Raw genomic sequence first — 17,227 nt, 5'->3', positions numbered from 1 at the left:
AATTGGAGTGGTTCTAGTAGGGTTTCTGGGATAATGGTGTTGTGAGCCATGACCAGCCTTTCAAAGCATTTCATGGCTACAGACGTGAGTGCTTACGGGTCGGTAGTCATTTACACAGGTTACCTTAGTCCCTGTCCCCAAGAATACTATGGTGGTCTGCTTGAAACATGTTGGTATTACAGACTCCGACAGGGAGTGGTTGAAAATGTCAGTGAAGACACTTGGCAGTTGGTCAGTGTATGCTCGGATTAAACGTTCTGGTAATCCGTCTGGCCCAGTGGCCTTGTGAATGTTGGCCTTACTCATATTGGCTGCGGAGAGCGTGATCACATAGTCATCCGGAAAAGCTGATGCTCTTATGCATGCTTCAGTGTAACTTGCCTCAAACCGAGCATAGAAGTTATTTAGCTCGTCTGGTAGGCTTGTGTCACTGGGCAGCTCTCGGCTGTGCTTCCCTTTTGTAGTGTGTAATAGTTTGCCAGCCCTGACACATCTGACGAGCATCGGAGCCTGTGTAGTAGGATTCGATCTTAGTCCTGTATTGATGCTTTGCCTGTTTTGATGGTTCGTCGGAGGGCATAGCGGGATTTCTTATAAGCTCCTTGAAAGCGGCAGCTCTACCATTTCGCTTTGTGTGAATTTTGCCTGTAATCCATGGCTTCTGGTTGGGGTCTGTACGTACGGTCACTGTGGGGACGACGTCCTCGATGCACTTATTGATAAAGCCAGTGACTGATCTGGTGTACTCCTCAATGCCATCGGAAGAATCCCAGAACATATTTCAGTCTGTGCTAGCAAAACAGTCCTGTAGTTTAGCATCTGCTTCATCTGACCACATTTTTTATAGACTGAGTCACTGGTGCTTTCTGCATACATTTTTGCTTGTAAGCAGGAATCAGGAGGATAGAGTTATGGTCAGATGTGCCAAATGGAGGGCGAGGGAGAGCTTTGCACGTGTCTGTGTGTGGAGTAAAGGTGGTCTAAAATATTTTCATTCAGGTTGCACATTTAACATGCTGATAGTAATTTGGTTAAACTGATTTAAGTTTCCCTGCATTAAAGTCACTGGCCACTAGGAGCGCTGCCCCTGGATGAGCGTTTTCCTGTTTGCTTATGGCGGAATATAGCTCATTTAGTGTGGTTTTAGTTCCAATCTCGCTCTGTGGTGGAATGTAGACAGCTACGAAAAATACAGATAAACTCTCTAGGTAGTTAGTGTGGTCTACAGCTTATCATGAGATACTCTACCTCAGGCAAGCAAAACCTTGAGACTTCCTTAGATATCGTGCACCAGCAGTTGTTTACGCAAATGCATAGGCCCCTGCCCCATGTCTTACCAGAGGCTGCTGTTCTGTCTTGCTGTATAATGTATAATTTGCCAGTTGTATGCTAATGTCGTCGTTCAGCCACGACTCGGTGAAACACAAGATAGTACCTTTTTTTTAATGTCCCATTTTGAAGGATAAATGTGCTTTCAGTTCGCCATATTTATTTTCCAGCGATTGAACGTTCACTAGCAGAACGGAAGGCAAGGGCAGATTAAGTCACTCGTTGCCTGATCCTCACAAGGCACCATAATATTTTGCCTCAATCTCAGTTTCCTTCTCCAGCGAATCACGGGGTTTGAGCCTGGTCGGGTGTCTGCAGTATATCCCTCGTGTCCGACTCATTGAAGAAGAACTCCTCGTCCAATTTGAGGTGAACAATCCCAGTTCTGATGTCCAGAAGCTCTTTTCAGTCATAAGAGACGGTAGTAGCAACATTATGTACAAAACAAGTTACAAACAACGTGAAAAAAACAAACAAAATAGCAGGATTGGTTGAGAGCCAATAAGACCGCAACCCTACCCTCCGGCACCATCATCTGTACACATAGGTTGACAATACACAGGTTGACAAAAAATGTGGCTCAATTCAGTTGGTTCAGAGTCCCACAATAAGAGCTACAACGCTAATGTTCTCTGGGTGTCACTGAGTAGACTGATACCCCATGTCATTGATCCACAATCCATAGGTAAGCCTGTACATTGAAATAAGTATGCCCCCAATGCAATTCTAAAGTATAATACATCCAGTGTGATTTCAACAGATTTTTGTCAAATTAACAAATTGTCTTTTGTTGATTTTTATCTAACAACATTCCAACCTTGTTTAGCATGATCTATTCAATTATGGCATAATTATACTATTTGTATTAATTTGCATTACTGTCGATGACATACTTTTATTTTGAAGGGTAACCGCAAAGTCCACTATTGTGGCTAATCCTTATTGTGGCTAGCTTCACATAGATGGGTCCGACCACCATTAATCAAATAAGAACTGCCTTGTAAATTCTGGTTATTTTAGATGATTACACCTAACTATATAGCTAGCTAACTATAGCTACTAAAACAGATTGTCGTTTTGCTATGTTTTTGGGGAAGAACATTGTTTGCATCCATGCGCTAGCAAGGTTTTTTTATTGACCAGCACTGTGGGTGCGCGAGACAACTTTACCAGCATCATAGCATACGCATCGATGAATCAATATGACATATGAAGTGTAATCAATGTGTAATAACTACCTAAAAGTATGAACGCGTTAAGTTAAAATGTGACATGCAGTCATATTCAGGTCCTGATTGGTCAACAAGCTTAATTGACAAGTGAAATGTTATTTGACACGCAAAGACCCAAAAGGGGGTTCCATAGAATGAGAAATCCTGGTTGAGAATGAAACGACTGAACAAATGAACAATGAAACAGCACAGCAAGTAAATGAAAGAAATATAGGTTTTGATGATGTTTTACCGGTAATGGGGATATACGTAAATGCCAAGAAAATGTATTTTTGTTCTCTGTGTGTGTGTGACATTTTTATTTAACTAGGCAAGTCCGTTAAGAACAAATTTCTATTTACAATGCCGGTCTACCCCAGACGACGCTGGGCCAATTGTGCGCCGTCCTATGGGACTCCCGATCACGGCCGGATGTGATACAGCCTGGATTCAAACCAGGGACTGTAGTGACGCCTCTTGCACTGAGATGCAGTGCCTTAGACTGCTGAGTCCGTGTGTGTGTGTGTGTGTGTGTGTGTGTGTGTGTGTGTAACTATTTAACTGTCCTAGAATGCTTAAAAGGCCATTAAAATGTTAAATATCTGTATTGGTTTTTTTTTGGAAAGGAAAATATCGGTATCGGCCAAAAATGTCATCAGTGCATAAAACTAAAACGAACCATGGCAGAGCTAGTGCCTGCAAAAAGACGCCATTACTATAGCTCTCTATTGGACACATCAAAAAAAATTTCACAATGAGCTATCGATTTGAATTTATACAGTTAGAAATTCCTTGGCTTTTAAAGACTGCAAAAGGCATAATTGGTTGACCTTAAATCAAATGCTAGTGTATTGTTGTTGGGGTTACCCCTGTGCTGTGATGTGGGTTTTATATGGTGTGTATTCTCTTTTCTCTCCACTGGCTATCTGGTAAACAGGCTACACTCTAGGCAGTCTCTTCTGCTGATGTGTGTGGGTCTGGTAGTGGTACTCTCTCTATTCTACTCTTTTCCTTTCGGCATGGTTAATACCTGCCTGGCGCCCAAACAAAATCTTTCTTTACCCCTCTCTAATAAATACCGCTACAAGAGTAATTATTGATATGACTGTGAGCGTGGACCAAACAAAGTAAGGTGAAGGTGAAAGACTCCTTGCATATCTCCAATCACAATGGCTATTGTGATGTTATAAATACTGGGGTAATCCTCCAGCATAATAGGTAACATTTGGGCTTAGATTAAGTAACATGTAGACAATCAAATCGGTGCAATAGCAGGAGTATAAGGGGAGACATTAGCCCAATTAGGCTTAATGGAATGCCCACACTGTGCAAGGATGGCGATAGGCCACATCCTCACACAACTGTAAATCGGAAGTCAACTAACATTTTCCTCTTCCCACTCTTTCTTTATGAAGTGCCTTCAAATAAATTCAATATGGTTTTTCATCCTCTCTGGCGCCATACTGTAGGCCTATGTGTAAGCTATTGAGTAGCCTAAGAATCATTTTGTCTTTTGGAAAAAAATAATTAAAAAAAATGTTTTTAAAATTGCAAGCTAGCTGAGAACCAGAATAAGCATAGGTCTACCCATGACCTAAAATACCATTAGTCAGTTACAGTATGTTGCATGACCCTGAACTCTCATACAAACTCCGTCTTCATAACCTTCATTATAACCTCTGTATTGTCTTGTCCTTCCAGATGCCGGGTCCACATCTCTTGTTAGTGGTGGTGGCTGTGTGTTTAATAAAGACGGCCTCTGGCTTCGCCAATGGAAAAGTGTCTCTGTCGTGCGGAGATATGACACCACGGCATGGCCATGACTCCAGCTCTAAACCTGCCCCTTATAACATCACCCTGGACAAACACACATTCAGCCCTGGTGACCGTATCACAGGTAGCCTACTATATATTTGTTTCTGTTTTTTTATAGGGATATTGCTGTTCAATATCAACATTAGTGTTCACATCGGTGTAAATGTGTCCGAGTTAGCAAAATAGCTAATTCTCATCCATAATCCCTGGAATATTTCAAAGAGCATATTTAACTGAAAAAGTTTTGTATTCTAGAAACCATCTCCTGCCAGTGTGCCGTTGAGCAAGTAAATTAACCCCAAAACTGCTCCCGGGGGTGCTGCACTGTGTCTTACCCATTCCTCCTACCTCTTTGTGGGTGTGTGTATTTGTGTGTCTCGGGGGGTTGAGACAATGGAAAAATGAAAATGTCTTGAGTTTTTTGCTTTCTATTAACAGTGACCTTACGGGTTGTTCCCACATCTGGGAGCATCCACTTCAAAGGTTTCCTGATTGAAGCGAGGGATGCTGGGAACCCGGACGGTCCCGCTGTTGGATCATTCAGCCTCCTCAACCCTTCTGAGTCACAACTCCTACATTGTGACCACACACAGGTAGAGATGATGTTACCCGACCTCAATTATATACTACATGATTGCTGGAAACACAAGCTAAGTATTGTAAAGCTCTGGCTGTCTGGAATTACTATTCGGTTGCGTTTGAATATCATGCCGTCTTCAACAACCTTCACCAGCCATATCATTAGTAAAACAGACAAGATGCTACTTGTCTCAGCCACACACCTCCAATGGAGTTAGTACTGTGCAAGAGAAGTTTATTGTATGATAAGCAACCCTGTCATTTTGAAGGGATCTGCAGTAAGCCACACCAGCAAATCCAAGAAGACAGAGATACAGGCCGTGTGGGAGGCTCCAAAAACCCCCCCATCCGGTGTCCAATTTATGTGCGTAATTATCTCCTTTATTCTCATTATGCCAATCGCTAAATGTGATATTTTTCCATTCTATTGCTAAGGTGTTGTTGATGCTGTACTGAATCAATGCTGACAGCTATGTAAGTTGCTGTGGATAAAAACAATCTTCTGCTAAATGACTTAATAATATCATTATATTGTTGTTTCAGGGCCACAGTGGTGCAGAAGTATAAAGTCTACTGGGTGCAGATCCCAGGGCCGGTGGTGTCTCTGAATGGGGCGACTGGGGTTCCACCACCAAACCCCACCCCCACCACCACCACTACTGCTGCTGTGACCGCAACTCTGTCTGCGCTGACCAGACCTGTGAGTCACTCACCACCAGGATTGTCTCTAAGTATAGAGAGAAGAGACTGAGGATGAATCAGCATAATGTTTACGCTGACCGACAGGCTGTGGATGATGATTAGGTGTGGTGGTGATGGAGAATTTAACCCTCTCCCTCTCTTCCTCAGTTCAGCTCAGAGGGTTGTGGTAGGAGTAAGTCCTGCCTGCGTGACCCTGTGGGATGTGACCCAGGCAGAGACCCCCTGTGCTTTTTCCTCTCCTTCACTCCAGAGGAGCGGACTGTGCTGTTTGAGCTCAGTGGACCAGCTGATGGATACCTGTCCTTCGCCTTGTCGCTGGACAAATGGATGGTTGGTATGACCCCAGAAAGACTACCAAAGAAGTATTCTATAACCACTTGGAGCTTGTGTGGACTTAAATGATATGCCAAATCTCGGGCTACTATCTGTGGTATTTCAATATGGCATATGCACAGTGAGATTTGTTTTATGAAACCATACAATATAATTGTAACTCATTTGAGTTTTGTATTTATGTGTAGGGGAATGATGATGTATACCTGTGTGTGAGAGATGGGGACAGTGTGGACATCAATGCTGCATATGTCTCTGGCCGAGCTCACCCTGAATTGGCCTCTGAGGTATACACAATTTATGTTTTGCAAAGTTCTGATAAAAATATGAAATAATAGTTCTGTGAATGTTTTTTTTTTGTGTTATTTGTGTGTTGCTTGTTTGTTTTAGATGGTTGTTTCATAGATTGACCTCTATAGTTACCTCACTGATCTTTGACCTATGACCTTTTTGTGTTCTCTCCAGAATGTTCTTTCAGACACAGCTTGGCAGCTGGCAGATGGGGTCATTCAGTGTCGTTTCCGTAGAGACATACTCCTCCCCCGTCAGATTGAGAGCAGGTTCAGCCTGGACCAGAGCTACTTCCTGTTCATAGCCCACGGGAGGGCTGAAGATGGTATGACCATGTGTCTTTTTGTAATGCTTTTCCTATTTGTTTACCAACATTTGGTGTTATACTATAGTCTCATACATATTATTGATTATTCCTATTGTGCCAGATATATATTGTAGATGCTGGTACTGAACTTGACATCTACTAGATTAAACATTCCTGACCTCAACCCCTCATTGTTGACTCAGGTGTGGGCTAGGCTGTGCCAAGTGTTTTGAACGAGCTCACTGCTGTTTTGTACGTGAGATTTCTGGTTTAAGCTGTGATTATCTAGTACAGTAGTCATATGTGTGAATCAAGTGCCAATAATAAAACATTGGTAAATAGTTCCAACATCTATTTACCACAGTGCTTAACTGGCAGTGCTGGATCTAGTGTTGGTCCCAGACATAGACATTATCTTCATCCATCCATCCATCTTAAGGTGTGATCTATAGACATGACCGGCAGCCTCTGATATCCACTCATCAGACAGTCATCACAGGTCTCCCCGAGAATCTAGCTGGCTCCAGGTCTCCCCTGCTCATTAAGTTCCATGGTAAGCCTGTAGTTTACAGAAAGATAAGCCTTTTATGACCTGCCTTGTTTGAATAGGAAGTGTTGCAACAAAGACACACATTTCATTACTTAATATAACACGCGTTTAACACTTAAGTTCCATACACTTGTTTCAGTATATGTCTGGCTCATACAAACACAGAGAACTGCGTGTGTATCCCTCTGTATCCCCAGGTGTGTTTATGCTTGTGGCCTGGATGACGACAGTGACCACAGGGGTCATCATTGCACGCTACTTCAAACACGACTGGCCAGAAACGAGACTATTTGGACGCAGGCTATGGTTTCAGGTAAAGACGATTTGTTTAAAGTGTTTTGTCTTGATTAATATATTTGGTTAATTCTTAAGGATTGTTATCAGAGATGAGTTAGTGATGGATAATGCTCAAACCACCATCTTTCTGAATCTCCTCCTGAAAACGAGTGTTATTTCAACCCTATTTTCACCATGGTGATGATGATGTAGGATTTTGTGAATGTCTCTACAGGTGCACCGAGCCTTGATGACCCTGACCGTGCTCCTTACCTGTGTGGGATTCTCACTACCCTTCATCTACCGAGGCGGTTGGAGCAGGGTAAGACTGGAAATACCTCCCTCGGTCATCACCACATGCTACACATCTGACAGTCAGTCACTCCATCTGTCCGTCTGTATTTCTGGCTGGCTGGCCATATATTGTGTCATAATAATTTAGCTGCTTGAGTGCCTGTGAGGTGTGTGTGTGTGTGTGTGTGTGTGTGTGTGTGTGTGTGTGTGTGTCTTAGAATCAAATTTATTTGAATTGTCTGTCTTAGAACTGAATCATCACCACTCAGCTGTGTGTCATGTTCTCCCTTTTCTCTCATGCTGCCTCCTCCACCAAGCTGTCTGTCTGCCTTAGTCATTCTGGCCCTGCTGGACAGAGAAGGACAAGAGCGAGAATGTTGAGTGCTGTAGTTGAGCCAAGTAACCAATTATCACTGACTTACAAAGCTGAATAACTAGCATTACTTCAGCGTAAGCATGTATGGGAGAACAATAATTTGTTGGAGTGACATTGATCGATGGTTGAAATTATCTGCACCTGTTTATCTTTTTAAGGAAGGCTTTTTCAAGCGTTTGTCCACTTTGCGTCCTGCCAAAATATATATTTTCATTTTGGTGCTATTCCCCCCAGTGACCATTTAGAGGTCACCCTTCCCTTCAAGTGCTACAGAGTCAGCTGGAAGACCAATTTAGTACAACCGCCAAAAATTCCAAGATATTTATTTTATTTTGAGGTTGACTGTATCTTGTGTGCCAATTCAATTCCTGTTATTTACAGGGACTTCTGTACCCTGGATCCATCGAGTTGATCCTCTCCTCTCTTATCTTCCACTGTTGTTCAGAGGTTTCTGTAGTGTTGTTCTAGTGTTTGCTCAGATACCTATAGTGTTGTTCACCTCTACTGCGTCTAATTCTGTACTGTAATACTGTTGCTCTGCGCTGTCTCCATCAGCATGCCGGCTCCCACCCTTACCTGGGCTGTACTGTCATGGCTCTATCTTTTATCCAGCCTATCATGGCCCTCATCAGACCCGCCACAGACTCCTCACGGTACAACCTAAATCTCCCTACAGTGATCCGTTTCTGAGATCCGTCAAACATGTTAGCTGTCTATATTGTGTAGCAGGATCCAGGAATCAACGGTGCTGTATTTTACGGTCTTTCCACAGAAGGTACATATTCAACTGGATGCATTTGGGAACAGGCACTATTGCACGGGTACTTGCAGGTTAGAGATTCATCTTAATCTTAACAATGTTGACATGATGATGAAGACTATTATTATCTTGATATACGGATAATGATGCCAACAATAAAAGCAATGTTTAGTACAATGACTGCAACAGCAACAATGGTGTATCCAAACCTAGTGATTGCAACAACCTTCTCTACCCTGTCAATCATAACCCCAGTATCTCTCCTGTTGTAGTTGTGGCCATCTTCCTGGGTATTCAGCAGCAGGCCTTGCTTCTCCCTGGCCCCTGGTCCACTGGTGTCCTGGCAGGCTGCGTTGTCTGGGGAGTCCTGGTAGACCTGCTACTTGAGTTCCACAGTAAAGTAGTCATCGTAACAGGTTGGTTTCTTTTGATTTATTCAGGTAAATCTTTTTAAGAATTAATGATTATTGACAATGACAACCTTCTCCATGCTGTTCTTTCCTTTCCCACTTCCTATTCGTTCCAACAATTGTTAACTTTTAATATGTCCCTGGTTCTGGAACCACTGAATTAGACCTTATAACAATGTAATTATTTGACTGTTCAATAATCAATGTTGTTTTGCTTGGAGGGAACAAATCAATTACACAGTCTGATTCCATTAAGCATAGAAGAGAATTGAAAACAAATTGTTTGGTGCGTGGGCAGGAATGCTAAGCAGGTTTAAATGTCAACAAAAAAAAACACTAGTCTTCATAACGACAGACTTGAGTATGTAAAATCATTTTTCACTTGTTGAGATGTCTTCCTTGATTACAGTAATACATATTTCTCTTACAGTAATGTGTATATAAGGTTTAAATATATATTAAATTGTTATTTTCAGGGATGTAGTAGTCACACAGAATGCCAAATATCTCTATGTATTCTGAATACTGGAACTTTGTGGTAAATCTCTAACCTCTGTACAGGGAGGACTCTTGCTGAGGACGAAGATAAGATTCTGGGTACTCACTCGGATAGTGAGAGACAGAGAAAGGTAAGCTTGAAATAAATGTATAAACTATGTATGTTTTGGATATATTTTTGAGAAGTGTTCTTTTATAATAAGTTTGTCCACACTGATTTTATTTTTACTCCAATTTCTTTCAGGTATCTCGATTCAAAAAGATTGTCTTGGCTGTGTTCCTCGTGGGAAATGTTGGATTTTTGTCTGTTCTCCTAAACACAATAAGAAATGTGTGACTGGGAATCACATACTCCTTGTTAGGGGTCATTGTAGACAATAATAGTATAGATGATGTGTTACTTAATTAAGCCATGTTGCTCTTTTTTACACACTACTGCCATTTCCTTTTTAAGATTCCACTGAACATATTAAAACGTGTGTCCTTAAAAAATGGTAAATGGATGAACAACATTTGTATTTAAGAACTAAATCTGTCTGCTGATTTGAATAAATATGTTACATCATCTTAAGATACTCTTTATAAATCATTCCCCCCGTCATTAAAATAAAGACTTTTGAACAAATGTATTCATACGTGGTATTTATTGTTGCACTAATCTATTGAACACTTGCAGTAAGAATACAAGGAAAATCACCTGAAAAATAATGTAATAAAGTGGCCTCTCTTATTTTAGGTAATTTCCTTACACAATTTCAAATGCTAGCAAGCAATACTGGTGATTGTTTTTGTATAAGCAAAACCGTAACAAGTAAGCATACAAACATACTTAATGAAACAATGTCAATTATTTTTTGTTTCATGAACTCTATTATCAGCGTTAAATGGCAATTCTCAAAAAATGGAGCTTGTTTAATACTCTGCCTCAATAATTATTTAAAAGCAGAAACATTTTCCTCCTTTGAAAATTGTAAACATCTGACATTTGTAGGGAAATGCACAATATAGAAAAGTTTTTTTTTTTTTTTTTTAATAAGCTTTTTTTTTTTACTCTTTTCCTTTTTGATTCTGGAAATAGTATTTTATTTTAAACATGGAATCCGTAATAAGGGAAACGGCGCCACTGGCTGCCCATCGCCGTTATTGTTTTTAAAGTATCGCAAAAGGATGTGGTGGTTTCACCATTAAGGATTCCAGCTTTTAAGGGAATGTTAAAAATGTATTTCAATCAAACATGATTTCACATGGTGTATAATGTCCGTTCAACATATCTCAGATTTCAGCAACTGATTGAATATATTTTTTGATACAAGTTACATGTTATAGAATTGTATCATACAGTATGTTATATGCCCACACCAATATTTCTGGAAAACACAGTACGAAAGTACAATAAATATAAGCTTCTTTCCTTTAGCAAGACAATACACCAAAATATGTTTTCAGATTTGCTCACATTAAAATTTCATAAAATGTTAGCATCTGTGGACTAAACATTACATTCATTTACATTCAGGCATCTTGGCGGGCGAACACACAATACTATTTCCTGGCACTTGGACCAGAGAATCGATAACATTACAGAAGCAGCAAGTGTGGTTAAATGTCGCAACATGAAACAAACATGAGTTTGCAGCACTGCATTAAGTCTATTAACTCAGCTGAAAGTGGACCGACAATATTTTCACCAGTGACTGCGGGTTGTACTCTGTTCTTCACTCGGCAAACTCCCCAGCCTCCCAGCGCAGCGCCAAGGCGCTCTTACGCCTTCCTCCGGCTCCATACACCTCAGGAAACTGGGAGACAATCACCTGATTTGAGCTCCTGTGGCTTAATTTCAATGATATTTATGCTTTACATCAAATGCGATATTGACACTTGACTACGGTAGTTGTATGATAACACAACAGAATTTTGGTTCACTTACTCTGTGATCACAGGATAGGGCTGAGCGATCCATCTTGTATGCCGTTTTCATTGGTGATGATGGCGAAGACTTACACTTCAGTGGCGCATCAGCTGAAATATGGTCAAGACACAATGTTTTCAATTGGTTGATATTCATAGACAAAAGCACAATATGTTCCGGCTTAGTTTAAGAGTAGGGTCAGAAGTTCTTCCTGACCAAATGAGACAAACTTTGTATAAACTTACCTTCAAACGACAAGCTGTCCATGAGATTCTCAGCCACTAGGCCTGTGTTGTTGTACATCCCTTTCGGATAGATGTTCGCTCTTTCTTTCTTCAGCTCCTCTTCGCGCTGTTTCACCATCTTGATCTCCTCGTCCACCAATGACAGCTGGCTCCTGGAGCGCAGCTTGAAGAAGGGGTTGTTGAGGAACGTTGAGGAGCACTCCTGGCCCTGCTGCTCACAGGCCGTGTTCAGGCAGAACTCTGAGGCGCTCCTGATGATCAGGTTGGATGTCTCTAGGATGATAAAGTTGGCATTGGAGGTTTCATCCGAGTGCCACTCGTTAGCTCTGGAGGTGTCTCTGGCGCCATGTCTTGGACTTCCTTCCGGTTCTAGTATAATGATGCTGTTGGCAGGCAGATCGTGTTTCAGTGGCCCCTTTGCCGGCGAAGACGTAATAATGAATGATGGAGTAGTTTTGGATCTGGGTATGTTGCAGCTGCCGTCCTCCATACTCTCAAACGTCTTCCTCTTTTCGTCAACCTCCTGACATAGCTTCGCTGGGAGCAAGATGACTGGCTTGGCATTTGTCTGAGCACATTCTGTAGGTTTCATCCCATTGGAGAAACCCCTGTCCCGCTTAAAGCTGTCTTCTCTCTCCATGGCCAGGCGGATCTCCCTCTCAATGGAGGTCTCTGGGAATTCTTCATAAGGGGACCTGTAGCTGGAATCGCCCAGGCCTGAGTCCTCTGAGCAGGGGCTAAACTGGGTGTGGGGATACTCAGCTCCACCCATAGCCAAATTCTCTAGGCTCGTATCTCTCGTCTTGGGCCTGTCAATGTTCCTGACTGGAGTGTACATGAAGCTGTGGCTGCCCATGAGGGGCCCACACTGCTTTGTGGTGGGTGACAGCACCAAGTTCTTGGTCTGCTCTTCCATCTCCCTCCACTGTTTCCGGGCCAGCTGGAAGTCCACATGCTCTGTGCTGACGTTCTCACTCTTGGTCTCCTGGATAACGCAGAAGTCCTTTGGAAGCTTCTTGTTGGGATCTGCCTTGCAAGATGTATTGTGCCTTGAACCATTGCCATTTCCCTCCTCGTCTTCAGAGATTTTGGACAGGCTTTGGAGCAGTGCTGCAGGGTTATATGTCACTTCCTGTGCAATACCAGTGAGGTAATCTGGTTGCTCCAACACTTCCAGTTCCTCTTCCTTTGGTATCTTCACTTGAACTTCCTCCTCGTTATCGTCATGGTTGTCAACGTTTTGCACTTCAACCTTTTGGACGAAGAGATCCTGTGCACTCAGTTGGAGGCTATCCAGATAGTCATCATCGTCCTCATGGTTGATCGAGGAGGAAAATATCGCCCTCCATTTATTTGCTCCATCTTCACTCTCATCGTCTGAAGAGGCCTCTGCTATCTCAACACGCAGGCATTCATCCACCTCGTCTGGGTCCAGACCATGACAGGACTCGTTGGAGACATCCGACAGAACCTCCTCTCTGATGTACTGTTCTAGTAAAGACTCCTCTGGGACATCACTGATGTAGTTTTCTAATGGGCCATATTCAATCTCTTTTGTGTCTTCATCCTCACCATCTTCATCATCCTCTGGGTTGGACACAGTATCTTCAGGCTGTTCTAGTTCTTGGGTGTCCTGTCTCTTACGATGAGCTTCGTTCTCATACACACTGTCAACACTTGACGGTGTGTCAGAGACAGACGAAGTGATGGATTCGTTTCGGTTGAGTTCTTCATGGCTAGACAAAGCCTCCTTTCGAAATGGGTTACCTGTGCAGAGCCCGTTTCCTAAGCCGTCAAGCTCATCGATCATACTAGCTGGTAAATCTGCTAGAATTTCTAGCAACGCTTTCTTTCCTATGGATTCTAGTGAGTCAGCCTCTAAACAGACTTGTTCCTCTTCTGTTCCTCCTAAGCCCTTTTTGTTTTCAGTTGAGTCAGTGAGCGAGAGTTCCTTTTCATAGGCAATTACGCTGGTCATCTCCGTTTGTTCACTGGTCTCCATGGTTACTGCCTTCGGGAAGGATCTGGGTTCGTTTGGATTGTGATTCTGAGGGTTACTGCAACCTTCGTTCAGTTCTTTACCATCCGTCACACTTGCCACAGCGGTAGCTCTCTGAAAGAAATGAAAAGGTATTCACCCGTCAGTAAGGGAGATTGGGAATTGTTACAGTGTTACATGTTATTCCCTCACTGAGTGCAGTATCGCTGAGTTTGGCACTTTTGTATATGAAAATCATTTCCCTCTGTAGCCTTTCTCTAGGCTTTAGATTGGTTTGTTCTTCCTCTCCTTCTTTCCCCCTTCTTACTTAGTTGAAATGTCTCTGTTATATTGTCCCCTTATTTCCCAAGTGATAGGTAAAGCCTTTTCTACACAGCTCCTTTCGGCCAAACAATAGACCTTATTACAGTGACCTGTATGTTACACAGAACAGACAGCAGATCATTTGTGAAGAGTTTTTGCTTGATTCTATATCTAGGTAAAATGGTTTGGTATTCACTCAGAAATATGTTCATAAAATGGCAAAAAAACATTTCTACAGAGTCTATCTGAATCCTGTGGAACACATAAGAAACCAATCCAAGCAAATCCTATCTTTGTCTTTTCCCATCTATGGCCACTTTACAATTTGTACCAAACAATTTGAAAACAAAACAGAGAGGATCACATGTAATTGCAGAGGGGTGGACTCATCAAAGTTGTTTGTTTACTATTGCAGTGAATTGACAAATTGGGTTAATCCACAGTGAGGCTGAACAAGAACACCAGTCGTACCAGCTGAATTAGATGGCTCTGGCTCCGGCTTATATAAGACTGCAGGATTGACTATCACCCACGCTGTGTGTGTGTGTGTGTGTGTGTGTGTGTGTGTGTGTGTGTGTGTGTGTGTGTGTGTGTGTGTGTGTGTGTGTGTGTGTGTGTGTGTGTGTGTGTGTGTGTGTGTATGTTATTATACACTACTTCTGTTCTGTGTGTGTACACCCGCAGACCCCCCCAGCATGCCCAGGGGTAGTGGTGTCCCCATGTCGCCGCTCAGCACCACCACCATGGGAGAGACAGGAAACTGACTGCTGATTGGTGTCATAACAAGGGAAAAACTTAGATAGAAAAACCGTGACAGGCTGAGCAGAACACACAACACATGTATTTCCAGTCAATTAACCTGAGGAAATGAATTTGTTTGCTTTTAGAAATGTAATGATTCTTAAAAATGTTATAGTTGGAACTGTTCGTGGTGAATTTGAAATTTGTTCTGTGCTCTGAAATTACTGTGAAAATAAAAGTATTTTCTCAAACAGTATTTACATGTCACATTTGTGATTTATGCTATCCACACTTTACTGTGTATAGTTTAGACTTTTTTTTCTACGGATGGTGATTCATTATCACCTACTTTTCACACACCACCCAGGGATTGATTAGATGCCAACACCAAAACTGACTGTTTCAGTGGAATATACAGCGTCTCCATGTCTTGCTTTGATTTGATCAGGGAAACAGTGTTTTCCTTCTCATCTTAACTCCATCATTCCACCCACGGTTCTGCATCTATGACCGGACAAGCTAATCAAAAGCATCTCTGGTATCCTTTCCGTTGTGTAAAATGTGTTGTACATCGTGAGGCTTTTTCCCAGACAAAGATTAAGCGTAATCCTGGACTGAAAAGCACATTCAATGGAGATTATCCGGGAAACTGCCACCTAAATGTTCAACCTGGGTCTTTGCCAAGCCCAACTCCAGAGAAAGGCTCACATCAAGCACTGAGCTGTGGCTTCTTTCACACCAAAGCTCGGAGTATTTAACAGCTCCAAACAGCAAGGACTGCCAACAGTCATTCATAATGAGACCATAATCCTCATCTATCCTATGACTTTCTTTACAACTGTCACTGTGGGCAAATTCCTTTGTGTTGTTACAGAGCTGTTGCTACAAAAAAACACTGTGAAACAAGATTTTAATTGTGACTGTTATTAGCTGTTATTGTCAGGATTGTTTTGTTTGGATGTTTTGACAATATGTCAGACAAATCAAATCAAAACATATTTTGTGAAATAGCATAACATATTTATAACGTTATATTTCTTCTCCCTGTGAATGTGTTGAGATAATAGTTTAGTCATTCAAAATATTTCTTAGGTGGAATAATTTGGCAAGGCACAACGATATGATATCCTGCCTCCATTGTCAGCTCAACAACATCTCCCAGATATTTCTCTATCCCTGCTTGATCAGAACCAGATAGCTAGTTCAATGCAGTCTGTATTGTGTAGCTACAAACAACAGAGGTGATACAGGGCTTAAGGTATTTCCGCTGGTTGACAGCACCACTAACCTTCCTCTCTTTTCTTCCTGTCACCGTCATCATTTTGAACCATCTAATCCCACACAAATGCTACACAAACATTCCTCGGCGACAATACAACGGGGCAAAGATGGATAAAACAACGTTTCCTTCTGTCCAAGGTCTGAAATAGACACATCATCAAGCCAAACACAAAAAGCCATTAAGTCCAATCAAAAATAAGACAGAAGTGCTGAGCACCATGGCAACCCCCAGTAGTCATACCACTTAGCACACAGTTTGAGTGTCACAAACTTCCACCACAGTCTCACAGGCTCTCGGGCATGAGCTGTCGTGTCCTAAGTATCTGTATGCAATAACGAATGCAGCGTCAATGTGAGATTAGCATCAAGCACACAGAAAGAGAGACAGAACTGATGTGTTGGAACGGAACGGAACATCATAGCCGTAGAAATATAATCAAATGCACATGACCCTATGGTACCTACCAGAAGCTTCCAACAGATGAGCCAGAAGGAGATCATCTTGATCTTACTGGTCCAGACAAATCAAAATACACTCTTCACAACAAACACCCAACATGGACTCTGAGTGACTGTGTGTGGTGCAATGGGAGAAAATACACGGCCTTATTGATAACTGATCGGAGGTGTTGATCAGTGAAGGGTACCCATGTTGAAAGAACTAGAGGGGCACTCTATTGGCAGAAATGCCATTGTGATGAGGTTGATGCTGGAGATGGTTGTTCCTCAGGCTACTTCCTAATCACGGATGTGGCTACATGTTATGGTGGTGTCCTAGTGCACTCCCAGTCACTGAGTGGCCATTGAGTGCCCCCTGTGTAATCCATGGACTTTTAGCAAGCCACTCAATAGGTGACCAAGGTCATGATGGGATTGATTTTAGCCTGAATGGTGGCATCATGGAGATATTTTCTGCAGGGAATGAGATTGAAAGCTGCATGTGATATTTGTGATGTGTTTTTGTTGTTGTTGTGTGTGTTCCCAGCTTGCGAAGCATCATCCAAATTACACATCAACT

The 17,227-nt window shown here is 42.1% G+C and overlaps 2 protein-coding genes across 9 annotated transcripts in view; one reads left to right on the top strand and one right to left on the bottom strand.

The window, feature by feature from the left end:
* frrs1b (ferric chelate reductase 1b) overlaps window positions 1-10,356 on the top strand; it is a 55,491-nt gene extending 45,135 nt beyond the window's left edge. For 6 of the 7 annotated variants that reach the window (XM_090189764.1, XM_090189762.1, XM_090189761.1 and 3 more), the window contains 15 exons: window positions 4,242-4,437; window positions 4,794-4,948; window positions 5,204-5,298; window positions 5,478-5,634; window positions 5,784-5,966; window positions 6,158-6,256; window positions 6,435-6,585; window positions 7,007-7,120; window positions 7,315-7,430; window positions 7,629-7,715; window positions 8,619-8,716; window positions 8,836-8,894; window positions 9,096-9,239; window positions 9,795-9,862; window positions 9,976-10,356. In XM_090189764.1, coding sequence (XP_090045890.1) covers window positions 4,242-4,437; window positions 4,794-4,948; window positions 5,204-5,298; window positions 5,478-5,634; window positions 5,784-5,966; window positions 6,158-6,256; window positions 6,435-6,585; window positions 7,007-7,120; window positions 7,315-7,430; window positions 7,629-7,715; window positions 8,619-8,716; window positions 8,836-8,894; window positions 9,096-9,239; window positions 9,795-9,862; window positions 9,976-10,068 — 1,815 coding nt within the window. In that variant the 3' untranslated portion in view covers window positions 10,069-10,356. Of the gene's footprint in view, window positions 1-1,601; window positions 1,699-4,241; window positions 4,438-4,793; window positions 4,949-5,203; window positions 5,299-5,477; window positions 5,635-5,783; window positions 5,967-6,157; window positions 6,257-6,434; window positions 6,586-7,006; window positions 7,121-7,314; window positions 7,431-7,628; window positions 7,716-8,618; window positions 8,717-8,835; window positions 8,895-9,095; window positions 9,240-9,794; window positions 9,863-9,975 lie in introns of those variants that run through there. The other variant, XM_090189765.1, reaches the window with a different exon arrangement.
* Window positions 10,357-10,358: 2 nt separating this feature from the next.
* palmdb (palmdelphin b) overlaps window positions 10,359-17,227 on the bottom strand; it is a 38,254-nt gene continuing 31,385 nt past the window's right edge. For both annotated transcript variants that reach the window (XM_021620534.3, XM_021620535.3), the window contains 3 exons: window positions 11,886-13,998; window positions 11,659-11,750; window positions 10,359-11,527 (listed from right to left, as the gene is read on the bottom strand). In XM_021620534.3, the coding sequence (XP_021476209.3) occupies window positions 11,447-11,527; window positions 11,659-11,750; window positions 11,886-13,998 (2,286 nt within the window). In that variant the 3' untranslated portion in view covers window positions 10,359-11,446. The remainder of the gene's footprint in view (window positions 11,528-11,658; window positions 11,751-11,885; window positions 13,999-17,227) is intronic.

The sequence above is a fragment of the Oncorhynchus mykiss genome, chromosome 11 (genome assembly GCF_057628025.1).
Source record: "Oncorhynchus mykiss isolate SJ-2025 chromosome 11, ASM5762802v1, whole genome shotgun sequence".
NCBI lineage: Eukaryota > Metazoa > Chordata > Actinopteri > Salmoniformes > Salmonidae > Oncorhynchus > Oncorhynchus mykiss.
This window is presented reverse-complemented; position numbering and strand designations above follow the sequence as displayed.